Raw genomic sequence first — 25648 nt, 5'->3', positions numbered from 1 at the left:
TCTCTCTTTCTTTAGGGAACTTCTTCCTTTTCCTTTCGAATCTTTATCGAAAGAAAAACAAAAATCCCCAAAAAAACCTGAAAAATCTCAGAAAAAACACACACAGTTATCTTATCTCATCCCTCCGTTGTGCGGTCTGTTGTGTGGAAGATTTTCTCACGACCGCCTTCTCCTTCCACTTCTCTCATCTGGTTAGTCGCATCACTTTCGCCCCCCTCCTCTTCTACAATCAGTTTCTTTTCGCTCGAAAAGATTAAAAGAGTCACTCGCTGTCGGGACTTGATGCGCCAAGCTTGGGGTAATCCACTGATTGCTTCCCAGTGTGCTTTGATCTGTGCATAATCTCTCCAAGCCCTTCTTCTCGTGGACACCCTGCTGTACGTGCCCTCGTCCTGCTCATCTGCTTTATGACTTCTTGTCAAAGAGGCTGCATGGTCTGCGGTGTCACCTCTTTGAACTTCCCTTTTGATTTTTCTTTTACCTCACTCCCCCCCCCCACAACAGACTCGAGCACCTGCTAAAAATTTCCCCTCCCTCAGTAACAACAGCACTCAAAATGTCTGCCGAAGCCGCTACCGCTCCCGTCACTGACAACACTGTCAACGGCACCCCCGAGGCCAACGGTGCCCCTGCCGCCGCCGCTCCCGAGGCCAGTACTGACGATGGTGCTGCTACCCCCAGCACTCAGCCCCACTCGGCCTCCCTCTATGTCGGTGAACTCGACACCTCCGTGACCGAGGCCATGCTCTACGAGCTTTTCTCCTCGATTGGCCAGGTCGCATCGATCCGTGTTTGCCGTGACGCTGTGACCCGCCGCTCCCTCGGCTATGCCTACGTCAACTACAACAACACGGCCGACGGTGAGCGCGCGCTGGAGGACCTGAACTACACTTTGATCAAGGGCAAGCCCTGCCGTATCATGTGGTCTCAGCGTGACCCCGCTCTGCGTAAGACTGGCCAGGGCAACGTCTTCATCAAGAACCTCGACAACGCGATCGACAACAAGGCTCTCCACGACACCTTCGCGGCCTTTGGCAACATTCTCAGCTGCAAGGTCGCCCAGGATGAGTTTGGCAACTCCAAGGGTTACGGTTTCGTCCACTACGAGACTGCTGATGCTGCAAACAACGCCATCAAGCACGTCAACGGCATGCTGCTGAACGACAAGAAGGTCTTCGTGGGCCACCACATCTCCAAGAAGGACCGCCAGAGCAAGTTCGAGGAGATGAAGGCCAACTTCACTAACATCTACATCAAGAACCTCGACCAGGAGATCTCCGACGAGGAGTTCCGTACCATGTTCGAGAAGTTCGGTGAGATCACCTCGGCCACCCTTAGCCACGACCAGGAGGGCAAGAGCCGTGGCTTCGGCTTCGTCAACTACTCCACCCACGAAAGTGCGCAGGCCGCCGTCGAAGCGATGAACGAGAAGGATATCAAGAGCCAGAAGCTTTACGTCGGCCGTGCTCAGAAGAAGCACGAGCGTGAGGAGGAGCTGCGGAAGCAGTACGAGGCTGCCCGTATGGAGAAGGCTTCCAAGTACCAGGGTGTCAACCTCTACGTCAAGAACCTGACAGATGACGTTGATGACGACAAGCTGCGTGACCTCTTCACTCCCTACGGCACCATCACCTCGGCCAAGGTGATGCGAGACTCCGCGATTGAGCGCACCCCAACTCCCGACTCCGACAAGGAGAAGGAGGCCGCCAAGGAGGGCGAGGAGCCCAAGACCGAGGGCGAGAAGACCGAGAAGACCGAGGAGAAGGAGTCCCAGGAGGACCAGGATGACGAGTCCAAGAAGGGCGAGAAAAAGGGCTTTGGAAAGAGCAAGGGCTTCGGCTTCGTGTGCTTCAGCAGCCCCGACGAGGCCTCCAAGGCTGTCACCGAGATGAACCAGCGCATGGTCAATGGCAAGCCCCTGTATGTGGCCCTCGCTCAGCGCAAGGATGTCCGTCGCAGCCAGCTCGAGGCTAGCATCCAGGCTCGCAACACCATCCGTCAGCAGCAAGCCGCTGCCGCCGCTGGCATGCCCCAGCCTGTAAGTTTTTTATTTTTATTTTTATTTTTTCCTGTTTGTGTCTCTTGCCAACGTCTAATTTCATCTCTAGTTCATGCAGCCTGCCGTTTACTACGGCCCTGGCCAGCAAGGTTTCATTCCTGGTGGTGGTCGTGGTGGTCTGGCTTTCCCTCCCCAGCCCGGTATGGTCATGGCTGGCATCCCCGGTGGACGCCCTGGCCAGTTCCCCGGTCCCTTCCCCGGTCAGCAGGGTGGCCGCGGCATGGGCCCCAACCAGCAAATTCCTCCTAACTTCCAGGGTATGCCCATGGGAATGCAGGGCCCCGGTGGAATTCCCAACGGCATGGGTTACCCCATGGCTCAGGTTCAGGCTTTCGGACGTGGCGGTGGTGGCCGTGGCCAGGTCCCGGGTATGCCGATGGGCCAGGGTATGCGTGGCGGTCCCGGATACGGTCGTGGTGGTCCTCAGATGGGTCGTGGCCGTGGCCAGCCCGCTCCCGCTGCTGGTCAGCCTGCTGGTCGTGATGAGGCTGGTGGTGTCACCCAGGCCCTCACCTCTGCTCCCCCGGCCCAGCAAAAGCAGATGCTCGGCGAGGCTCTCTACCCCAAGATCCAGGCTCAGCAGCCCGAGCTGGCCGGCAAGATCACCGGTATGCTTCTGGAGATGGACAACACCGAGCTGATTGGCCTGTAAGTGACTCTTGGTTTGCTCCTTGTTTCTGCGAGGCGCGGGTTTGCTAACAATGTTCACTAGGCTTGAGGACGATGAGGCTCTGCGCGCCAAGGTCGACGAGGCTCTTAGCGTTTATGACGAGTACATGAAGAACAAGGGTACCGAGGGCGAGGCGACTGACTCCAAGGAGGCCGCCAAGGAGGCTTCGACGGAGGAGAACAAGTCGTAAACTACGCGTCTCCATCCTCGAACGCATCGCAAAGTGGGATATTCGTCCCAGTTGCGCTCTGACCGCTCGGAAATCTTGGATGCACGTTTTTGATGACTTTCTTTTTTCTCTTTCTATTTTTTATTTCACCCTCTCCTATGTTTCCACTTTCCACCTTTTCACCTTTTTTATCTTCCCCTCTGATCCTGATATCCCTCGGTTTGAAAAGTTCTTGTGTTAGGCAGTCACCTACTGGTGTTTCTTGAACGTGGCACGACATTCGGTTTTCAAAAATTTCTCATCTCCTTCGTACTCTTGGTGTTGAGCTCTACCTGATGGGTCTCGATGGGACATAACTTTCGGGGACAGGCACGGAAGCAGTTGGGTCGGTAAAAGTGGCTTTTTCTCTTTCCTTCAGGCGTTGGATTTGGGGTCTATCTTATGACTTGAGTTTTTATCTGGGTCTTGTGCACTTCCTTTTTTACGGGGTGGGAGTTGTGACATTTTTTCTCTTCCTATTCCCATATCTTTTTTCTCCAAGAGTGTAACATAGAGTTATGACTTGTTCGCCGATCCTGGAGAATGAATGAGATAGCTAGGATACGATATGCTCCGATTGCTTGAGAAGTCTGAGGAAGTTCTCGTCAACTCTTACTACCTAGGTAATATTCATCGACTGCTTCCTCGTGATATCCAGGATGAAGACGGTGCTGATTAAGCATCTCAACTCGGACGAGATGAAATTGTGGACCAAGACGTGAACTGCTATAGCACTGGAGCTTCCCGCAATGCACCGGAGACGATGGAGTCACCGGAATTCGTACCTGAATCATCCGAAATCGGATCCTTGACGGCGCACTCCAACGAGGACAGTCAATTTGTCGGCAGTTCCAGCGGAGTCTACTTCATCAACACAGTCAAGCGGGCATTCTCCAATGGCCTGGATGCCTCTGGCTCATCCACGGCAGACTTCCCAACAGCCGAAGACACCCTCGTGGGAGCCGAGGACTTGCCTCGCGCAAAGCGGCCACGCACCGCGTCCTCTCAAACGGACCATGCGCTATCCGCCAAAGAAAGCGAATCCCCAGCCAAATGGGCTTACGACCCAGCCGTGGCTGCCGCTCTGGGCAGCGCGCCGCCACTGGATTTGGCCAAGGACCTGATGATTGTGTATTTCAAAGTCTGGCATCCGCTGTTCCCGTTCCTGCATGGCCCCACCTTCCTGCAGGCGATGCAGAGCCTGTACTCTTCTAGCAGCAGCCCTGAGCCCTCTGCCGCGGAGCCGCCCTTGGATCATCATCGCAGCTCCTGCTGGACGACGATTCTCCAATGCGTGTTCAACCTGGGCAGTCTGCTTCGCCCGGAGCTGCCTCTCTCGCCCGCTTGCAAGATCCAATCACCCGCCAGTATCAGCTCTCTACTTGGCTCTCTTTCATCCTGCCATGATATCGTGTCTCTTCAGGCACTCCTGGCGGCTCAGGTGTACTTGGTTGCCATCATGTCTCTGCGCCCGGCGTCTACCGTTGGTGGATGTGTCTTGCGCTGTATGTTTCACGCGGGCTTGCATCGATGCCCGTTCCGGTATAAAGAGCTATCTTCGCATGATCGACAGCTGCGCAAGAGGATCTTTTGGTGTGCCTACGCTATTGACCGGTACCTGAGCCAAGCACTCGGTCTTCCTCTTGGCATACAGGATTCAGATATCGATGTGTGTCTCCCTGCAGCTCGTGAAATACATTCTCCTCGGCGGGCTAGAAGCGCAGTCTCAGACACCCAAGCAGCAAACACTGCCATAGCCGGTTATTTTGAAGGGCAACAACCATCAGAACATGAAACCAACGGTGCTGGCGACGGCCAGCCTTCCCGGTCTGTCCACAGTGCTACCGGGGATGAGCACCAAAGTCACACTCCTGGAAGGGAGGGTGTACTTGCAAGTTATGTGAATTCAGGTACCTTAACCGGTCGGGCACTGGAGCTTTTCCACAAGTCCATTCTCGTCCGTTCTGTCCGCCGAAGTGCCGTTCTATTCCTTGTGACCGACGTTCACAAGTGGTGGAACAACCTGCCACTCGATCTGCAAGCGAAGAACATCGGGAAGAAACATGATGATTCTTCGACAACCGATGTCTCTTTTGACTTTGGTCCTTTCTTCACGGTGCTGTACCAACACCTCATCTTGATTATTCACCGGCCCTCTTTGTCAATAGATCCGTCCACCGCGGAGTTTTGCTCGGGGCTGCAGACCTGCATTGGTGCCGCTCGCGCTATCCTATCCGCGCTGAGAACCCAGGTTGCGAGCCGACAAGCGTTGTTTTGGCCGGGATTCCTATCGGCGGCGTGGATGTCGGGGTTGGTCCTAGCTTTTGCGTGTCAGCTCAACCAATATGTTCTCGCCAAAGGTTTACAGTATGTGAAAAACCTTTCATTGTTCTCTATGGTACACGCTGCTTACTTTGATCAGAGAAATCGACGAGTGCTCCGAATATCTACGTCTCATGTCTACCCAGTGGGAGACAGCCAAGCAGTGCCACAATGCACTCTCAGTCTTGTCCATGAGGATCGGGCGAACAGATCCCCACCGAGAGAGTGCAGCAAAATCCCAGGCCTATGCGACTAGGATTCTTGAACGGCACTCGACTTCGAACGATCATTCGGTTATCGTTCAACAACATTCTCCCTCGCACAGACTCTCACAGAATGAGACACAACAGGATGGCAGCCCATCCGCTGGACCATCTCGTCGAGCAAGACAATACAGCCCGAGTCAACTAGAAACTCTACATCCATCCCTAAGTATAAATCCCGATGCACAGACTCCTCTCGCCGGTGGATACGGATCCACATCTATTCCTGCGGGGTCTGCCGATCCAGCAGGGGTGAGCGCGGACGTCTTGCTCGCTGAGACGCCGTCGTCTCTCGAGCTGAATTTTCAGAATGCTGACTCTGACCCGTTCCCTGGCGGGTCGAACTTTGACTTGAATATGGCGGATTTACTCCAGGGAGCCAATTTCGATTCGCTTTTTGATATTACTGGACAGCAATACCCGAGCTTTTAAGCATAGGTAGGCCACCTTAAGGATATTGGAAAAGTGAGTCGTGGTCAGAATGAAGGTTTGAATAATATCTCGAGAGAGAGCTTTTCTGTTTTCATTCCCTCATTTAACGTCATTAATGTAAATAGTTTTATAAAGTCTATGCTCTATGCCCTTCCGCTCCTTCCATGTCTTTGAAATCTCTATCGACTGCCGTATCCAGTCTCCCACCCACTCCCAAATTATGGGGTTCACTCATTCAAAAGTTTCGGCCTTCGTCATATCCCAGGAATTTCCCTGGTGCTATGCAAGAAGCAGAGCAAAGTCCTCCAGTTAGAGATGCACTGAAATACACCAAATCCCTGCTTAGATGAGCTGAGCAGAGACGACTGAGCCCACAGCACAGGAGTCAACCCCAAGAGGGCCATGGCACCCCAAGCCCAGCCATTTTCGCGAGGATAGTTCAAAATCTTCCAGTACGCGCCCATAGTAAGGCCCACGCGCATCGCGCTCTCCATCGCCAAAGACGGGTTGAGCCGGAGACCGCTGCTGGTGCTGACCATGGCACCGGTGAGGAACAGATCCGAAATGAGTCCCAGCACCGTCATCAGCGTGATGGTGTTGGTCTTGCCAAGGCGCACGGGCAGCGTCTTCATGCTGTTGTGGGTGTCCTCGGCGATGTCGCGCGTGTCGTTGGCGGTCTCGCGGAAGAAGTGATAGAGAATTGCCAGGCCCAGGCTCTTGGTCCGCAGCGATTCCTGGCTGCATGTGGCGTTGGGGCCGTGGCAGAAGTGGAACATCACTGCGTCTGCAGTGAAGAAACCCATGCAGACGGCGACGAAGAGGGACTTGGCCTCGCGGAGCTATTGAATATATTAGCTGACTGAAGGACTCCCCAAGGATCTCATAAGGCATTCATGCATTTCTACGTTTGTTGAGAGAGAGAGGAGTGGAAAACTCACCGTGTCCTTGGGCGTTGCCAAATACACACCCTTCGACCTTGATACCATTGGGATGCATGGCACCTTCCAGGAGAGACCCACAATCAGGAAGACCTGGGTGCGGATCACAGTCTGGATGCCGCTGTAGAAGACACAAAAAAGCCAGGCGAAGGTCAGGCTGGCGATCCAGATCTTATATGACCAGTTGCGCGGCCGCTCTGGGACTGGTATATCTTTAAAGGAATCGTATGCTATTACAAATAGACACCCTGTTAGTATTCGCCATGCACCAGAAGAAGGGCAGTGCCTAAGATGGATTTCGTCGGATTCGTACCATCAACAAGGCCGATGGTCAGGCCAACCATGCCTAGCACGGCGATGGGGCATTGGTAGGACCCCGTGGCACTGTGGATGGCACCCAACGCGGGCACAATATGGCCCAAGGCAAAAATGGGCATGATGCCAGGACTGCAACGAAGAGACATTTTGGCCAAGGGCAGCACACCCACAGGGAGGTGATTATAGTATGGGATTTGGTGAAAGCAAGCGAGAGAGAGAGAGAGAGAGAGAGAGAATGATATCTTGCAATTCCATCTCGACGACGACCACCAGCTCTTAAAAATCTCCAACTCGCCATCCACTTCCGTCATCCCGTTGAGCACGTTCGGCAATTGAAATTTCTCATAGATTTGTTAATAGCAGGACAATCGAAGGATTCAGTCGGCGCATGGGGCTCTCCAACCAGGGGCCAACGGGGGTCCAACAACTCTTCTCTGCTGCGAGAAAGTGAAGAGTCCCGAGTCCTGGGCGAACCGGGCAACGGCATTCAGAATGACATGGTCGTCGATTGCACCCGAGACATCTGTTTCTATCGTTCTAGAACGATGCGCTCTGGTTCCCCCGGGTTGTCCTAACAGGGCGCATCCGGGGATCTACTACATTTACGCCGCTTACGACAACCAACAGAGAGTCTTCCTGTCAAGACCTCTCTTTGCATCGCGTGCATGTGCCATCGTTCCTGCGAAGAATTCTTTTCTGCGATCGTCTCGGAGATTATCTACATCGAGCAGGTAGGTGAAAGCCCTACGAGAAAGGATTCCTTTTCGATTTGCTTCATCGCGAAATCAGATCTACAAGCCACACAAAGCCCGTGCCGTGTCCGTTATCATGCTTCAGCTGTATACAAATTGATTATCAATGAAAACTCGGTCAAGGATTGACTAACAGATTCCTCACAAATGCATGCAAATGACTGGAATGCATGGATTGCCGGTGGAGCAGTCGTTAATCTATACTCGTCGACACTCTCTGATCCTTTCTGACATTGACACTCGCCCGAGAGTAGATTTTTTTTCTTTCTGTCTCAGGCGTCTCAGCTGCGGTCTTGTTCTGGCTTTGTTGATCCTCTTAGCACCAAGTTTGCCCCGGTGCCCGAAGCCCTGTCCCCGAGGGGGCGTGCCTCCCATGGGCACTTCTTTATATGTAGAAGGACTGCGCTGCTCAAAAATTCTCGTCGCAAGCCTACACTTTTCCTGCCTTTGTCTAGTCTTTTGAAGATTTGCAATGAACAATACCCTTTTTGTGCATCTCCCCGAAATCGGGGGCCCCGATGCCCTGGCCCCAAGGCCCTTCTTCCCTTCACAGTGGCTATCCTATGCACTGGGGCTGATTGTTGTCTATCCATTCCTCATTGCCTCTCTGCGCTTCAGACGGCTGCGCCAGCTGCACCGCAAATACCCGTACACGCGCGAAACCCTAGGCAAGATGACAGACGACGAGGCCTTTGAGATCCAGAAAGTGGTCGCGACGCTGGAGTTTCCGCTCATATTCGCACGGTCTCTTCAATCAGCCCTGTTCAAGGTATGATCGAGAATGTACTTAGTATCACTTAGTATGAACAGCGGGGTTGATACAGATCACAGACATACGGCATCCCCTCAATCTCGCATCTCCTGGTCAAAACAAACCAGTTCGCAAACCCCGATACCTCGCTCAAGCGCTACACAGACACCAGCGCCTTGGTGCAAGAGATGATTGGGAACAGCCCGACCTCGCCGCGCACGTACATCTCCTTAGCCCGCACGCGGTACCTGCACAGTCCTTACCGGGCCTCGGGCAAGCTCCTTGAGGACGACATGCTGTACACGCTTGCGTTGCTCTCATGGCAGCCAATCCGCTTTATTGAGCAGTTCGAGTGGCGCAGCCTCAGCGACCTGGAGCGCTGTGCTATCGGCACTTTCTGGAAAAGTCTTGGGGACGGCCTGGGCATTAGCTACAAGGGACTTCCCTCCGGCGAGACCGGGTTCCGCGATGGGATCCACTGGCTCGAGGAGCTTCAAGTTTGGGGCGAGGCCTATGAGACCAAGCATATGGTTCCCGATATGAAGAACCGGGAGATGGGCGATCAGACTATGTCTGTGCTGTTGTATATGCTGCCCAAGCCGCTGCATCCTGTGGCGTTGCAGTTCGCTTCATTTATGATTGATGATCGGTTACGCAAGGCCATGTAGTAAGTTTCCATCCAGACTCACGGCTTCTATGGGGACGCAAACTAACCATGGCCCATCAGCTATGATCCGCCGACCCCCTTCTGGTCGTCATTCTTCTCGACATTCCTTGTCGTCCGCAAGTTCTTCCTGCGCTACCTGAGTCCTCCCAGACCACATTGCATGCGTCACTCGACATATACAGAGCAGGCAGATGAGAACCAGCGCTTCTTTCTCACAGCATGGGAGGCTGCGCCCTACTATGTGAAACCCACGTTCTGGAACCGCTGGGGCCCCGGTGCGTGGATTACCTGGGGTGTATTTGGCCGGCCGGTCCCTGGGGATAATGGAGATAGGTATTGCCCAGCAGGATACAAAATTGAGGATATGGGGCCGAGGCATTTTGAGGGGAAGGGCAAAAAGACTATGGACGTTACTATGGAGGAGTTGAAGGGCTTCCGCACGGGCAAGTGTCCCTTTCACTAATGAGCGAGTTCTTGAACAGGGACTTGAGAGCAGCGGTGGTATTTGAAGGAAATGGTACTCCGGAATAGATATACATAGAAGACACGACACTATGGATTATGAATAATGTGATTAAAATTAATTTGATGCAATGTGCTCAGCGCATAACCTCTTTTATGGATTGGCCAGCTCTTGAGACTTGAGGTTTCATTGTAGAGAATTGCGTTATATCAATTCTTATAGCGCAAGTTAGCTAGAACACACTGCTGCTGTTGCCTGCAACCACTAACGTTGATTCCATATTCTTGCAGCTCGAATTATCGGGCAGGGGTTCGTAGCATCGATGCCGCGATTGCGGTTTCATAGATTCGTCTCAGCTGAAATATCGTGGTAATTCATGTATAACACGTTGGAGGCAATTCGGCGCCACCGAAACCCACTTTAAATTAGCGATTCAGCCAGCTTCTTGTCTGCAGTCGTAGATGGGTTGCATTTGACAATCAAACTGGACTTCCGGGCGATTTCTGCCATGATCTCGACGATCGGGAGGGCCAGCTCCCGATTCATGTGTTCAGAACAAGAGCTCTCTCCTAGTTCAGCTCTTCCGAAGAATTTCACCAAAGGAACTGGCGTTGAAAGCTGAGCGAAGGAGCTGCGTCCCAAGAGCTCAGGGTCTGCACTGTCGCCAACCGAATGTTTTCATCAGCTCCTTGATTAGATATATGCGGAGGGCTGTGTGGATCTTGTCGGTTTGGCGGATGTGATGAAACTGGACTGGAGGCATTTTGCGACAGAGAAGATGGGATTTTTTCAGCACGCGATTCCCCCACAGCGGGATCACTCTGCTTCTCAAGCTGAACACGCTTTCGCTTTGGTCTTCGCTGCTCAGATCCAGAGCTGAGAGGTGATTGGCACATGCTGCGAAGCTGGTCACCGGAAGCAAACTGTTGACTACCCATACAGGATTGCTGCCACTGCCGCGCATTCCGCGGCGTATCAAGAGGAAACCGAGCCCAGTCATCGACGCCTTGTTTTCCAAGTCTGGAAAACGGTTGGTACGTATTATCTGGCTCTCGTATGGAATCTCCGTTCTGCGGCATGGCAACCGAGAGCTGTGCATCGGAGACTTGTGACAGGAGTTTCAGGAGTGCATTCTCCGTTACTTGAAGGCGATGCTCCAGTGCCTCCACATAGCCCTTGGCGGGTCCTCTATATATAAGTTAGTGGATATTATACTTTATCTGGGGAAATTTCCCCGATCTCCTTGGAACGTACCGTCGTAGCTGCTCGGGCCAGTCGCATGGCCGGTTGTTCTTGAGACATTGTCCACAGACTGGTCTTCAGGATTCCAGCAGTAAGTCCAGGGAGATCAACTCAAAGCTGGAGTTTTGCTCATACTTATCTCCACTACACTGGAAGATTTGTTAGTTGAATCAGTACGGCAGACGCTAGGCACTTGTGGCAATGCGAGAAGCAAAAACCATACCTTCTGTTTTCTCGAACGGCATGCATTGCATGCCACAGTAAGACGTGACTGTTTCTTCTCTTTTGATTTCGGCGGCATCTCGTTTCCCGGGAAAATTGAAGGCGCAACGTTCAGATGGATGGACGAGAGGTAGTTGAAGGTGGGGAAACAAAGCGCCTGAAAGTTCTGCCACGACTACCATATCCGGACACTGGACACTGTTACTTGGGAGGAAGAAGAAATTCGGATTGCAACATATTCTACGTTTGATATTCAGCAGAAGCTGAATAAAACAAGATGTGCTACTATTTGATACTTTAATCCTAATGATCTGGCGAAAAAGAGCCCGGTTGCTCTTCTACTTTTCCGGATTTCTCAGGTAGTCACCAATAGGTTATCAGGTACAGCAAAAGATATATATTGATAATTTGTATTTATGGACATTTTATTATGTTGAATATATCAGATGAATAAACAAAAAAGCATTAATATAATGCGAGGGCGTGCCAGCCATGCCAGCGGGAGAACTATCAGGCGATGTATGAGGATCCGAGGTCCAATGCAAGGACAAATAGAGCAGTGATGCCCTCGCTTCTTCGAATCAAGTCCCTGATATATCCTCTAAATATTCATATTCACAATGGCTTCCCAACCATCATACCGCATAGCCTCGATCCCCGGCGACGGCATTGGCCCTGAGGTCGTCCACGCCACCATCCAAGTCGTCGAGACACTTGCCAAAATCCTGGGAACATTCCAAATTGAATTCACCCATATCCCGTGGGGAACCAAATACTACAAGCAGCATGGGCGATATGCCGCCGAAGACTGTCTAGAGACGCTGCGCCAGTTCGACGCAGGGCTCTTTGGGGCCGTTGGAGCACCCGGTACGCAGGCTCGATGATTTCTTTTGTTACTCCTTGGCGTGCACAGTCTTATACATAGTAATAGATGTGCCGGACCATCTCTCTCTCTGGGGTCTGCTCCTAGCAATCCGAGGCCCGCTCCAACTCTTCGCCAATGTGCGCCCGGTGCGCACATTCCCGGGCACGAAATGCCCACTTAACACAGCGACAGAGGGCATCGACTGGGTACTCGTGCGCGAGAACTCAGAAGGCGAGTATTCTGGACAGGGAGGGCGCTCGCACGTTGGACAACCATGGGAGGCCGCCACAGAGGTGGCGATGTTCACGCGGGTCGGGATCGAGCGCATTATCAGATTCGCGTTTGAGACGGCGCAGTCGCGGCCGCGGCGGCACCTTACCGTCGTGACGAAGAGCAACTCCATGCGCAACGGAATGGTTCTGTGGGATGAGGTCGCCGCGGCCGTGGCCCACGATTTCCCGGACGTCACCTGGGAAAAGATGCTCGTGGACGCCATGACGGTGCGCATGGTGGCTAAGCCGCAGTCTGTTGATACGATCGTCGGCACGAACTTGCATATGGATATCTTGTCGGACCTGGCTGCGGCCTTGGCTGGTTCGATTGGTGTTGCGCCTTCGAGCAATCTGGATCCGACACGCAAGAATCCATCGCTGTTTGAGCCTGTGCATGGGAGTGCTTTTGATATTACGGGCAAGGGGATTGCGAACCCTGTTGCTACCTTCTGGTCGGCGGCTGAGATGCTTTCGTGGCTCGGGGAGAAGGATGCTGCGGTGCAGCTCATGCGATGCGTCGAGAGGGTTTGCGCGGCTGGGACTCTGACGCCGGACTTGGGGGGATCTGCTGACACTCAGGGAGTGGTGGATGCTGTCTGCGCAGAGATTGTCAAGTTGGGGTAAAGGGAAGGGAATGAACAAGGTTTTTGTATATCTTTTCTTGAGCACTCTCTTTAGGCCATGTCATCACAATGCCATTGCAATGGATCAAAGCCAAGTGAGTAGAGGAATAGTAGAAACAAAGCGGGCAGAATTGGTCTGAGAGAAAGACAGCTGCTCGAGACAATTGAAAAAGCGAGACAATTGAAAAAAAGGTACAATCAAGACAACGAACATCTCTGTCTCTCAGATCCGGAAGAAACGTCACAGCCTACCAGTATATAGAAGAAATTGCCTCTGGCGAGTTCAAGGCCTCTCTCACGTCGGCGATGTTGGTGGGGGTGCCTGGATTGGGTCAGTATACAGTATAATATTGGATTATTTGATTTCCAAGTGTTGAGTATACTGCCCATTCTATTGAAAAATCGTAGTTAAGATTTGCGTCGTGGAAACAAGATGAAGACGTCATTGTCTGATCGCGATTAGCTATAGTCCAATCAGAGAACCCCGCATGCTTCTTGACAAGACTAGCAACTCCGGGGCTGATGTAGTCAAGCTGAGGATACTCCATGTCTCACACCATATCGGACGGGTCCGATGAATTACGCTCCTGGCTTAGCCTTGACATTTTCGGTTTAGCGCTCTTAAGTACTGAAAAATTGGATTGCTACCGATGGCTATACGTAAGCCACCCACTGCTGCGCTCAACGATTGGCTACAGGGCATTGATAACAGCAACTGACCAACAGTTTAACTAATTGTTGCGGTGAATTAATCGGGGACACCGAGCCTGCACTGCCGATCGAGTGCCGATGATTAGATTATGTGAGAGACTATCTTAATCTTGCCATGATGTGCACATGGACGATCGATTTGACGCCGAGAATCATAAGTAGCGACTGAATTCTATTGGATTAGTTTGGTTGTGTAATGCAGATCCCTAATTTAGCCGGCCGCGATGAACATGCGGAGAGGTGCAAATAACGTAATAACCACTCTCTGATCACCAGCGATTGAGAATCTCGTAACTGATCGTCCCTTCCGTGCAGGTCCATCCCCCACCATGGCGTATGATAATTGTGGATATCTCGCGTTTAACCAATCAGCTCCAGGATTATCGGGCAACTTCCGCGTGAAAGCGGGTGCAGCACCCTTACGACAAATGCGTTTTGCAGAACGGACAGGACTTCAAAATGAACGGTAGCAAAAATGTTGCAGTGGAGCTCAATATCGACCTGCATATCTGTAACTGGCAGTCCTGGGTGCGATAAGTGGATGCAGGTTGTCATCGCTTCTTCAGCTTCGACCTGAAAAGTATGCAATCGATCGTCATAGGATTCTGCATGATACTAGACCCCACACACTGGGGTGAACGCTACACTCAGTGCGAGTTACGTTGATAATAGTATATCCCCGCTTCCACGCTCAGACCATCAAATGTGAATCACAAGGTCAATCCAATTCCACAGGATGAAAGCTGAATTCCAAAACGCAGGCAGGATACAACAGCCAAGTCACACTGAATCCACTGAAGTGGAGCCACTAACCCTCTCACCTCGGGGTTCAGCTGGACAATTGCCATGGGTTTTGCCAATAGTTGCCCGTGATGAATGATCACTTAAGTGGGACAAAACTGGGGCTATATGCATGATAAACTGTACACCCTCTGGCCTGCATATTGACACTGCAGAATTAGCGTATTTAGCTTATATTTTAACCGATCGGCACGCCACTGTCTTGATTACAGTAAGAAACATATAAAAAATGAGACACGCATAATAAAGCTCATGTTGCACATAGAAACTTGACATAGCGCTTAAATAAGTGTTTTTGAAGCTATTCCTAAGCCTTTTTAAACTATCGGAGCGAAATTGATCAGATATCCTGCTAATAAGACGTCGGGATCAAGGTTGAGACTAGTCCTGATGCGTTTTCGCTCCTGAAGGGCTACAGGCTTATATTATGATCTGTATGTATAGCTTCAAAAAGGACTAAAGAGGTGTATTTACCGTACAAAAGAGATCACTTCTTGATCAGGAAGGCGTGTGGAGTATCCATGATGTTAATTCTGCAGATATGCAGATCCCTCCGCCAGCCATATCTGCAGCATGGTACTGTAGGTATAAATTGCTCTGATATCAGCCCAAGACTACTACTTCTCCCGAGTCAGCAATTATCAAGCCAGTACTGCAAGGAGTTTTGAATATTATATTCAACAAGCCTCCGGTTATTAGACAATGCCTAAACGGGTGGGACATATAATTCAACCCTGACAACTGCTATTAATATTGATTTATATATAGATCTCTATAACGTTCGAAAGCTTTGACGCGTGGCAGAATACTCAAGAAGAAGTTAATAGGTATGTTAAATCAGAAAGGTCCTTGGGACTTCTTGAGTAGACTATGACTAACAATCTCAGCATACTTCGAGAATTGACTGGAACCGACGACTACCCCTCAACTATGAGCATTCCTCCACTGATAATGGTCACTGATGAGTATGGCCCCTCTTACAACGATATTGTTTCTATACATATCTTATGAATAGACTAATACTAATTTCCTGACTCAACTTTAGGCTCGATGAAGACGATATTGAAAGAGTGCGTTACCTTGACGGAGTGATCGTGGATGTGGAGGAAGACGAGGATAATTAATTAGCTATCTGCTGCTTACTGTAATGATCCTTTCGTTCAAATAGATGATATTGACCTATGAGCGGCAATCTAACCAAACATCTTGCATAGGGAGGAAAGAAAGAATTCTAGATAGAAGCTACGCAGAGGACATCTCTGGTTTGCGGGACAAATAGTGCAAACCACACAGTGACTCCGGCCGCCACAAGCTAAGAGGGAGAGGGTGGTGAAGAGGTTTTTTTTGCCCTTGCGTCGTCGGCTCTCTCCATCATATCGGCCCTTTTAGAATTGGGTTTCTTCTGCACAAGGGTAATATATGTCCAGATAGGCTGACACCTAAGCACTTAGGTTTCACTATGTGTTGAGTTGAATCGATATTTGTTTGGGAAAGGTACACGAATAGCTGCGGATCAGCCCACAACTCAGCTTCACAACATGCAGTGTGATACGATCTCGCTATACACGTAATTTGACGCGAGTGATCTCAATAAATTTCTGCTATTATCCGTTGCCACCGTTCGAAACCCGCCTTCATAGGTGCATATCTGTGTACTTGTATGAAGATCTGCATGCTTCTGCCATCTTACCCCAACTCTGACACTCACACCTAGCGTAGTGATGCAAGGGGATGCAGAAGGATTTTTCAGCTGCATGTTCAAGAAGGGACTTGGCTACCCCTCACCTGAAATCTCTCCGCCATCTTCTCTCTCTCTGTTGCAAGTTGCACGTTACGCGCTTGACGTCAAAAAGACAAGATGGGCATAAACACGACATCTTCTACAACGGTACATGATGTAGCTCCTAGCCAGACTCACGACAGGACAGACGAAGCGGAAGAGTGCTCATCTAGAATACTCAAAAGTATGGATAGATTGAGAATTATAGAAGGCAAAAAAAAAAAAAAAAAGACAAATCACAGTATAAATTCACGTAGGCACGATGCTGTAATAATTATTATTGATTCTTGTCCAGTACTATTGAACTAGGAAACAAAGGGGTGGATGCGAAAAGTGAGAGAGTAAGCTTATTTTAAGCCATATATTCTCACACATCTCATAACCAAAATAGAGTGCTTCGATCCGAGCATGCTTTTTACGCTTTTGTATTTCTTTTGCTTTCTATTCTTGAAACTTGAAAACAGGGTAAATTTGAACTTGTTTCCGCAGAGGACTGTTAAAAAAAAGTCGATCCCCATAATCACGATCTTGTAATATCTATATCGTTGAATCTTGTCGACCCCCACTATATGGCACTATATGGAATATCGGTCTTAATATATTTACAGCACCGATGCATTTACAGCATGGGCTTCAGGTCGTCGGCGACCTTGAACGGAGCCGCGGTCTTGCTGCGGATCTCGTCCACTGAGATGCCCTCGGCGAACTCAGTCAGGGTCAGGCCCTCGGCCGGGCTAACGTCGAACACGGCCAGGTCAGTGATGATCTTCCACACGCACCGGGGGCCTGTGAGGGGGAAGGTGCAGTCTGGGTGGAGTTAGCATTGTGATCATTGCGGTGGTAAATGAAGTGATTATAATCCCCTGAGGAACTCACCGGCTAGGATCTTGGAATTGCCCTTCTTGTCGACATGTTCCTTTAGTATCAAATTGTCAGCTGGATGTACGGGGTGGGAAATAAGCGAGAATTATAAAAACGCACCATCGTCACAACAACCTTGGTCTTCTCCGGGTTGGCGACTAGGTCCATGGCACCGCCAATACCCTTGACCTTGCCGGGAAGCATGAAGTTGGCCAAGTCTATAGAACGTCAGTGTTGAAAACAAGCTTCTAGGGCGGGGGCATGAACGTACCTCCGTACTGGCTCACTTGCAGAGCACCCAGCATGGTCAGATCGATCTTACCAGCGCGGATCATACCGAAGCTCTCGTGCGATCCGAACAGCGAAGCGCCGCGGCCCAGGGTGACAGTCTCCTTGCCTGGGTTGATAAGATCCGGGTCCTCTTCACCGGGCTTGGGGTAGCCACCCAGGCCCAGGATTCCGTTCTCCGACTGCAGCACTACCTCGACCCCCTCAGGCAGGTAGGACGGGGCGATGAGGGGCATTCCGATACCGAGGTTGACATACATGCCGTCCTTGAACTCCTTGGCAGCACGCTTGACAATGCGCTCCCGACGAATGGCGACATCACCGGATCCTACAAAAAGAACATGTCAGTCAGCTTCCTCGATGGTTGAAAACCAAGCCAGGAAAAAGAATATGGCACTCACCAGCCTGGAGCATTTCACTCGGGTCTTTGGCAAAGGTCAACTTCTCGATTTGCTTTTCACCGGTGCTCTGGATCACGGCATCGACGTAGATGCCCTGCAAGTGCACATCCTCGGGGGCAAGCTCGCCAACCTCGACGACCTGGTCGGCCTCGACCAGAGTCACCTTGGCGTTCTTGGCCATAGCCTCGTTGAAGTTGTTCATGGCCTTTCGGAACTGGCAGTTACCCAGCTTGTCGGCCTTGTGGACCTTGACCAGAGCGTAGTCACCGAAAATCGATTCTTCCAAAACGTATTCCTTGCCCTTGAACGTGCGGGTCTCCTTGGGCGTGGATTTTTCCGCCACGGAGCCATCCTTGTTGTATCGAACGGGGAGTTCACCGGTTTGCACTGCAATGGTCGTGTCTTAGTTTCCGTTTACCTATATTTCGCGCGCAAGTGCTAGTTAAGTCACTCACCGATCGTTCCATAAGCCGCGGGAGTGTAGAAAGCCGGGACGCCAGCAGCGCCGGCAGCACACTTTTCAGCAATGCTGCCCTGGGGAGTGAGTTCCAGCGCCAGGTCGCCACTAAGATACATCTTCTCGAACACCTTGTTCTCGCCGATAAACGAGGCGATCATCTTGCTGATCTGCTTGGACTCGAGCAATTGGCCTAGAATTGGATTTGTTAGTATATATTCAACATCCTCAAGTCCCACCGCAGCTCCATTGACATATCCATACCGAGACCAGCACCGGGCATCCCAGCATTGTTCGAGACAACTGTCAAGTCCTTGATGTCGGGACGGTCGCGCACAGCATTGATCAGGGTGTTCGGGACACCCGAAAAGCCAAAGCCACCGACCAGGACGGTCGCAGGCCCCTTCATGTTCTTGACAGCTTGCTCCGCCGAGCCGCATAGCTTGTCAATGGCTCTCTTGGAGGTCGAGGCCGAAAAGTTGCGCCGCCATATGGGGCGGAACACCGACACCGCAGGGAAAGGCCGCGACATTGTCGACTGCCTTCAATGGTCTCGGGAATGATGATTTCTGAACCAGCAGAAAAGAAGAGAGGAGAAAAGAAACAAGGAAGATTAACAAAAGTCATAAAAAAACATCCCAACACCCCATTTCGCAAGTACGTTTCGGCTAGGGACTGAGGCATCACAGCCGAGAAAACGCTTATCCGGAGCATGGATTCCCCACAGATCCAAAGGCTTTTGCCGCCGTCGGAAGCCGACTCCACAGGTTTACCCGATGCTCAGTGCCTTGCAAGGGAGAAGCCTTGACCCGTGCGGGGAGTTGGGGCACAATCTTTGCGGAGATTATTTTTGTCAAGTATGAGATTCAATATCAGGTTGATAAACAAGATTCAAAGAAAAAAGCGTTCGACGCTGTCGAGGCATCAACAGCCTACACCTCAGGCATCAATATATCCTAAATAGGATGACATTGCGGACATAATACCGCCTATATCGGCGACGAGCATCGGCAACGCTGCGAACTGATCGAATCCTCCTCAGCTACATCTCAGAGAAAAGATTAACCCTCTCCCTGGCGTTATAGCCAAGGTCCCCGTGATTTATGGCAGGGGCTCCCCACACGTCTCCGCTTAATCGACGCGTCTACATATTGCACCCATGGAGTTTCGTCCTACCTGACCCTGTTGCACGGGATTCCTGGAGAACCTTGGAACGATTAGCAATATAACCAAGCTGGGGTTCTTGTATATTGCGACACCTGGAGCTGATGGTCAGGTCGCAGCCACACAAGTTGAACTAAGACCTACTCATGAAGCTAACCGTGATGATCAAGGATTGAGGGAGTACTTCACCTTACAATGAGGCTTGTTGATTCCTTCTCTATACCGAAGTAATTGTATTATCCCCAATATCTCTCTAGATCAGTGTCAATAAAGTGAAGCCCGGGTATTACTCCACCAAACCCCGACATATCGGATCATGTAAAAGAAAGAATAAGCAAAGCAATGATCGTCGAGTGCGGAGGCCCCACCGTGATGCTCTGCAGCTCCCCCAGCTGTTAGAAACCCCGGGACAACCTCCACCATCCCGCATCTTAAATGGCCATTCCTGCAACATAACACTCGCGGCAAAGAAAACCCCCCAGAGACAACAAACGGCCACCATGTTGAGGCGAACAGCGGGCGAAGTTCTCAAGAAGAGCCCGAACGACGTGGTGGTGTTGTCTGCCGTGCGGAGCCCCGTCGCCAGGGCGTTCAAGGGCGGGTTCAAGGACTCGTACCCGGAGGAGATCCTGATGCCAGTGAGTATTTAATTATTTTCTTATTTCTGTGATAATCATCATCATCATGAATATTCCGATTATGTTTAACACCTCCAGGTCATGCAAGCCGCCGTGCAGCGAGCCAACATCGAACCAGGCCAAGTCAACGACACCCTGATTGGCAACGTGCTGGCCGAGCTGGGCTTCGCCAAAACAGGGCGTACGGCCCTGAACGCAGCAGGCTTCCCAAATTCCACTACCTTCCACACCATCAACCGACAGTGCTCCAGCAGCCTGCAAGCCATCACGCACATCTCGCACTCGATCCTGGCCGGGCAGGTCGATGTCGGACTCGCGGGCGGAGTCGAGAGCATGACACGCAACTATGCAACGCGAGGAATCCCCGCCGATGTCTCCACGACGTTGACCGAGTCACCCGTCAAGGATGCCCGCGATTGTCTGCTTCCCATGCTGAAAACCTCGGAGAATGTCGCGCAGCGCTATGGGATCGGTCGGCGCGAGCAGGATGAGTTTGCCGCCGAGAGCCAGCGGCGTGCGAGTAGTGCGCAGCGGTCGGGTCGCTTCGAGGCGGAGATTGTGCCGATTCTTGCGAAGTTGATTAATGAGGGTATTGACGAGCAGACGTTCCAGATGGTTGAGCGTGATGAAGGTGTTCGCCATGGTGTGACGACGGAGAAGCTGTCTACGCTGAAGCCTGTGTTGGAAGATGGTGCTAGCACGGCGGGGAACTCGTGAGTCTAGAAATTACCCGGGGGTGTGATTCTCAAGACATCGTATCGCTAACCATGCTCTTTTATTCTTTGACAGGTCCCAGATCTCCGACGGTGCTTCCAGTACCATTCTCGCTCGTCGGTCCTGGGCCGATGCCCATGGTTTGAAACCCATCGCTCGGTTTGCCGGCACCCAGGTGGCCGGATGTGCACCGGACGAGATGGGAATTGGCCCGGTCTATGCCATCCGGAGCTTGTATAAGTATCTGGAAATTGAAAACAAGGACGTGGACCTCTTTGAGATGAACGAGGCTTTCGCCAGCCAGTCGTTGTATTGTGTCCGCGAACTAGGCCTAGATATGACCAAGGTTAATCCTAACGGAGGAGCTATTGCTCTTGGACACCCCATCGCTGCCACTGGCGCCAGACAGACTGCGACACTTCTAGCGGAGTTGCAGAAATCAGATAAGGAATTGGGGGTTGTGAGCATGTGCGCGAGGTAAGTTGTCTCTGGCTGCTGCTTTCGGACTCAGCTAATTTGGGTTATATAGCACCGGGATGGGCGTGGCGTCTCTGTTCATTCGGGAGTGAATGGTTTATTGCGATTAAGCTACCATCGCTGTAAATAGGCAGACTATACCTACCGCGAGTATAGTGTTAGACGGAATCAGTTCATTCATAACGTTTATGCCAACTGGTCGCTCTTATTTTACACTCTATATATCTATCAATAATTGCAAATTGTATCGTCTGTCTACTAATCTGAATTTTATGCAATATCCAAGCCCTTCAAGCTGTTTGTAGAGCTCCCCCCAAAACCCCACATCGGCCTGCACACGGTGGGGCCCGAGCTTGACCTCGGTGATAGCACAACTTCGCCGGTATCTCCAGCGACAAAGTCCCTTTTACTGCGGGGGTCTAAGTGCAGAATTGTGGCTTGCAAGTGTAACACGCTCCGCATCCACTTCCACTATACACAGTGTCCATGTTGACTCGGCTTGTGCGGCCTCTAACGCGGGCTCGGTCCGGCGTGTCTGTACCCAGCGGGCGGAGATGCATAGGTTCGGTCAGTGCCATCGACTCGAGCATCTTTCGGACGTTATTCGGGACAGACGAGATTCGCAAGGTAAGCCTGATCCATTGGCCCATCTATTCGATTTATCCAATTATTCAATTTCATCTAACAACTCAACCAGGTCTTCGATGACGAAGCATACATCCGGCGCTGCGTCGACGCAGAAGCCGCCCTGGCACGGGCCCAGTCTCGATGCGACGTGATCCCGTCAGAGATCGGGGCCATGGTGACCCGCAAAGTGCAAGAATCCAGCCTGGACCTCGACCGGCTGCGCCACGAGACCGAAATCGTCGGGTACCCGATCCTGCCGCTGGTGCGCCAGCTGTCGGCGATCTGCGGCGACGAAGCAGGCAAGTATGTACACTGGGGCGCGACGACCCAGGATATCATGGACCTGGCGAGCGTTCTCCAGATGAAAGAGGGGCTGGCTATTGTTGAACGGCTTCTGAAGGATGTCATTCGAACGCTGCGTGAGCTGTCGGATAAATACAAGGATACGCCCATGGCTGGGCGCACGCATCTGCAGCATGCGCTGCCTGTGACCTTTGGGTACAAGTGTGCCGTCTGGCTCTCTGGGTTCCAGCGGCATCTGGCGAGGCTGGAGCAACTGCGAGACCGGACTCTCCTGGTGCAATTCGGTGGCGCGGCTGGCTCGCTTGCGTCGCTGGGGTCTGGCGATGACGGGTTGCGCGTGCGAAAGGCACTGGCAACGGAATTGGGGCTGGCGGACCCCCCGATAACGTGGCACGTGGCCCGCGATGGCGTGGCAGAGATAGTGAATTTCCTCGCGCTGATGGGCGGCTCGATGGGCAAGCTGGCCCTAGACATCATTGTCATGTCGTCCAACGAGCTGAGCGAGGTCGCCGAGCCCTTCGTGCCTCACCGGGGTGCTTCGTCAACAATGCCGCAGAAACGCAACCCAATCTCCAGTGAGGTGATCCTGGCCGCGTCCAAGATCCTGCGCTCGAACGCGGGGCTGGTCCTCGATGGCATGGTGGCGGACTTTGAACGCGCCTCGGGACCGTGGCATTTGGAGTGGGTGGCTGTCCCCGAGAGCTTCTTGATTGCCGTTGGGGCATTGTCACAGACACACTTTGCGCTATCAGGTCTCTCGGTGAACAGCAAGCAGATGCTGGAGAACCTTCACTCTACCAAAGGATTGATTGTGGCTGAGGCTGTCATGATGGGGATGGCGCCGCATGTCGGCCGCCAACGAGCTCATGATATTGTCTACGAGGCTTGTCGAGAAAGCATTGAGAAAGAGCGGAGTCTTCTGGAGTGTCTCCTAGAGAAGAACGAGGTCATTGCGAAGATGAGCCATGAACGACTAAGCGAGCTTTGCGACCCGGTGAACTACTTGGGTGCGTCGACGAGAATGGTGGACGACGTGCTAGCTGTGGATTAGCCAGGCAATATTCTCGTTTACTACAGCTGCATATAGAGTTTAACATATTAAATAGCAGGTTGATCTTGTCTTGCTGTTGTCAAGTTCTCCACATCCGCATGGCCCCGCAAGATGAGCTCCATGTGGGCCGCGATGTGGGAGCTGCCAAACCCTAACCTCGTGGAGTCAGACAGCTGAAAAGTCTTCGCTATAAATGAAAGCAGCTTTTTCCCACCCATACCGTGCTAATTGTTTGCTTCAAAGTCACATCAGAAATATCAAGAGAAAATGTCTGCTCCCCCAGTCCAACCGAGAGAGCCGGTCAAAGACCTACAGAAGGTCTTTCACTACACGGATACAATGACCCGCAAGCCAACCCGAGATAACGACCCGTACGAGTACCAGGCAGGGTTTGGAAACCGTCACCAGTCTGAGGTCATCCCCGGAACTCTACCAGCGGGACAAAACAACCCCCAGGAATCCCGCTTCGGTCTGTATACAGAGGGCATCACATACTCGGCATTTGCAGCCCCACGGCATGCCAACTTCAGCACCTACATGTACCGGGTGCGACCGGCTGCAGCACACAGTACGTCTTTTCTTTGGGAGTATCAAGTTTTATCTCGTATCCAGACTGACTATTAATTTGTGTAGACGGCTACAAGGCCAATATTCCACACAAAGCAGATATCGAGAACTGCTTTCTCACGCTCAACCCTAAGGTCACAACATTGGCAGAACAAGGCGAATGGGCGCCATTTCCATTGCCCACGGAGCAGGAGAAGATAGACTTCGTCGACGGGCTGCATACTGTGGGCGGAAGCGGAGACCCGAACCTGCGCGAGGGTATCGCCCTATATGTCTTCATGATCAATGCCGACATGGACCACCGTGCCTTCTGCAACACCGATGGAGACTTCCTCCTCGTGGCCCAGCTCGGCAACCTGGACATCCAGACTGAGCTGGGGAAGTTGTTCCTGCAGCCCGGTGAGATCTGTGTCATTCCTCGTGGGATCCGGTTTGCAGTGCGGCGGGGTCCTGGTCATTCAGTGGCTCGGGGCTATATCACTGAGATCTGGGGGTCTCGATGGGAGCTGCCGGATCTGGGACCTTTGGGAGGACATGGGTTGGCGAACCCTCGAGACTTCTTGCATCCAGTGGCGTATATCGATGAGAACTTGCACGAGGACTGGTCGATTGTAAACAAGGCGAACGGGATATACAACGCCATCGAGCAGGACCATAGCCCTTTCGATATAGTTGCCTGGCATGGCAATGTCGTTCCGTATAAGGTTTGTGCTTGTTTAGTACCGCCTGTGTTGAGGTTCCCCCAACTTACCGTTCTTTATAGTATGACTTGACCAAGTTCTCGTCCCAGAACGCCACGTCCATTGACCACACCGACCCATCCGTGAACTGCGTGCTTACTGCTCCATCTCGCGACCCCGTCACGCCGCTGGCCGATTTTCTTTGGTTTGGACCGCGGTGGGACGTGGCATCCAACACCTTCCGCCTCCCATACTTCCACCGAAACTCGGCCACCGAGTTCCTGGCGTGTCTGTATGGCAGCGGGCTGGGCCGTTCCGACGAGTTCCTGCCCGGCGGAGGCAGCGTGGAGATCAGCCACACGCCGCACGGCAATTTCAGTGACGCTTATGTGTATGAGATGAGAAACCAGGTGAACGAGCCTCGGAAGATTCTTGAAAGTGGGTGTCTCCGCGTCACCAGGACTCAAAAAAGAAAAAGAATCCCAGCTGACCATTGCAGATCAAATGACTATCATGATTGAGAGCAGCCGGTCATTTTTGTTCACGGAGTATGCCCGTACAGGCTGCGGGACCTTCAAGAATCAAGGAACAGACCCAAAGGTTTGGGATGCTCTGCCGGTATGTTCAATTCAACCCGAGATCATGGCCATTCTTAATTTCTTTTGTCGTATTCTCAGGACAAATTCTCCTCGTACCCTCATATTCAAGATATCCTGAAGCAGGTCAAGGCGGATAATGAGGCGCGCAGACAGCGCTTGGACACGTACTACGACGATGCCCGCTTGGCCGAGTGGGCGGGGAGGAAATCATGTTAGACAACGGGATGAGTACTTGAAATTCAACTAGGTAGTCTTTCGCATAGGATCAGATAAATCCCAACGCCTTAAACCATCGGTCAATGATAGGAAAGAAATGTCTGGACAGCCCTGGCAATGCGTCGGCTTACCAGTCGCTGACTAACCTTCCCCTCCCCCGGGCTCTCCATGTTCATCTGTGGCTTTTCTGGAGATTTCCCTTGGTTTATTCTCGAGAGTATGCCTTCTACTCTGTAAGCTTCTCTC

General features: G+C 51.9%; 11 protein-coding genes across 11 annotated transcripts; 9 read left to right on the top strand and 2 right to left on the bottom strand.

Moving 5' to 3' along the window:
- Positions 1 to 556: 556 nt before the first annotated feature.
- Positions 557 to 2919, top strand: pab1 (polyadenylate-binding protein; the record flags this gene model as incomplete). The annotated part of the gene is made up of 3 exons (XM_056659802.1): positions 557 to 2038; positions 2109 to 2707; positions 2772 to 2919. 3 exons carry the CDS (start codon positions 557 to 559, stop codon positions 2917 to 2919), a joined length of 2229 nt encoding a protein of 742 aa, XP_056508095.1.
- Positions 2920 to 3700: 781 nt separating this feature from the next.
- On the top strand, positions 3701 to 5954 carry NUU61_009276 (transcription factor domain-containing protein; the record flags this gene model as incomplete). The annotated part of the gene is made up of 2 exons (XM_056659801.1): positions 3701 to 5304; positions 5360 to 5954. 2 exons carry the CDS (start codon positions 3701 to 3703, stop codon positions 5952 to 5954), a joined length of 2199 nt encoding a protein of 732 aa, XP_056508094.1.
- A 220-nt stretch (positions 5955 to 6174) lies between these two features.
- Positions 6175 to 6817, top strand: NUU61_009275 (uncharacterized protein; the record flags this gene model as incomplete). Its single annotated transcript, XM_056659800.1, has 2 exons — positions 6175 to 6179; positions 6337 to 6817. 2 exons carry the CDS (start codon positions 6175 to 6177, stop codon positions 6815 to 6817), a joined length of 486 nt encoding a protein of 161 aa, XP_056508093.1.
- A 1617-nt stretch (positions 6818 to 8434) lies between these two features.
- On the top strand, positions 8435 to 9843 carry NUU61_009274 (uncharacterized protein; the record flags this gene model as incomplete). The annotated part of the gene is made up of 3 exons (XM_056659799.1): positions 8435 to 8731; positions 8794 to 9380; positions 9441 to 9843. The coding sequence occupies 3 exons, from the start codon at positions 8435 to 8437 to the stop codon at positions 9841 to 9843; spliced, it is 1287 nt and encodes a 428-aa protein (XP_056508092.1).
- Positions 9844 to 10436: 593 nt separating this feature from the next.
- NUU61_009273 (uncharacterized protein) lies at positions 10437 to 11124 on the bottom strand (the record flags this gene model as incomplete). The annotated part of the gene is made up of 2 exons (XM_056659798.1): positions 10437 to 11018; positions 11098 to 11124. The coding sequence occupies 2 exons, from the start codon at positions 11122 to 11124 to the stop codon at positions 10437 to 10439; spliced, it is 609 nt and encodes a 202-aa protein (XP_056508091.1).
- An 803-nt stretch (positions 11125 to 11927) lies between these two features.
- NUU61_009272 (tartrate dehydrogenase) lies at positions 11928 to 13068 on the top strand (the record flags this gene model as incomplete). Its single annotated transcript, XM_056659797.1, has 2 exons — positions 11928 to 12174; positions 12239 to 13068. The coding sequence occupies 2 exons, from the start codon at positions 11928 to 11930 to the stop codon at positions 13066 to 13068; spliced, it is 1077 nt and encodes a 358-aa protein (XP_056508090.1).
- A 2213-nt stretch (positions 13069 to 15281) lies between these two features.
- Positions 15282 to 15703, top strand: NUU61_009271 (uncharacterized protein; the record flags this gene model as incomplete). Its single annotated transcript, XM_056659796.1, has 4 exons — positions 15282 to 15293; positions 15348 to 15406; positions 15467 to 15544; positions 15625 to 15703. The coding sequence occupies 4 exons, from the start codon at positions 15282 to 15284 to the stop codon at positions 15701 to 15703; spliced, it is 228 nt and encodes a 75-aa protein (XP_056508089.1).
- Positions 15704 to 16978: 1275 nt separating this feature from the next.
- On the bottom strand, positions 16979 to 18898 carry NUU61_009270 (3-oxoacid CoA-transferase; the record flags this gene model as incomplete). The annotated part of the gene is made up of 7 exons (XM_056659795.1): positions 16979 to 17166; positions 17236 to 17275; positions 17341 to 17438; positions 17492 to 17836; positions 17910 to 18296; positions 18365 to 18559; positions 18631 to 18898. The coding sequence occupies 7 exons, from the start codon at positions 18896 to 18898 to the stop codon at positions 16979 to 16981; spliced, it is 1521 nt and encodes a 506-aa protein (XP_056508088.1).
- A 1132-nt stretch (positions 18899 to 20030) lies between these two features.
- Positions 20031 to 21451, top strand: NUU61_009269 (thiolase family protein; the record flags this gene model as incomplete). Its single annotated transcript, XM_056659794.1, has 4 exons — positions 20031 to 20168; positions 20247 to 20881; positions 20958 to 21359; positions 21412 to 21451. The coding sequence occupies 4 exons, from the start codon at positions 20031 to 20033 to the stop codon at positions 21449 to 21451; spliced, it is 1215 nt and encodes a 404-aa protein (XP_056508087.1).
- A 394-nt stretch (positions 21452 to 21845) lies between these two features.
- On the top strand, positions 21846 to 23340 carry NUU61_009268 (class-II fumarase/aspartase family protein; the record flags this gene model as incomplete). Its single annotated transcript, XM_056659793.1, has 2 exons — positions 21846 to 21986; positions 22057 to 23340. The coding sequence occupies 2 exons, from the start codon at positions 21846 to 21848 to the stop codon at positions 23338 to 23340; spliced, it is 1425 nt and encodes a 474-aa protein (XP_056508086.1).
- Positions 23341 to 23607: 267 nt separating this feature from the next.
- On the top strand, positions 23608 to 25402 carry NUU61_009267 (uncharacterized protein; the record flags this gene model as incomplete). Its single annotated transcript, XM_056659792.1, has 5 exons — positions 23608 to 23908; positions 23974 to 24611; positions 24671 to 25025; positions 25087 to 25205; positions 25265 to 25402. The coding sequence occupies 5 exons, from the start codon at positions 23608 to 23610 to the stop codon at positions 25400 to 25402; spliced, it is 1551 nt and encodes a 516-aa protein (XP_056508085.1).
- Between the last annotated feature and the right edge of the window lie 246 nt (positions 25403 to 25648).

This window comes from Penicillium alfredii, assembly GCF_028826965.1.
Source record: "Penicillium alfredii strain IBT 34128 chromosome Unknown utg000011l_segment0_segment0, whole genome shotgun sequence".
Classification (NCBI taxonomy): Eukaryota; Fungi; Ascomycota; class Eurotiomycetes; order Eurotiales; family Aspergillaceae; genus Penicillium; species Penicillium alfredii.
This window is presented reverse-complemented; position numbering and strand designations above follow the sequence as displayed.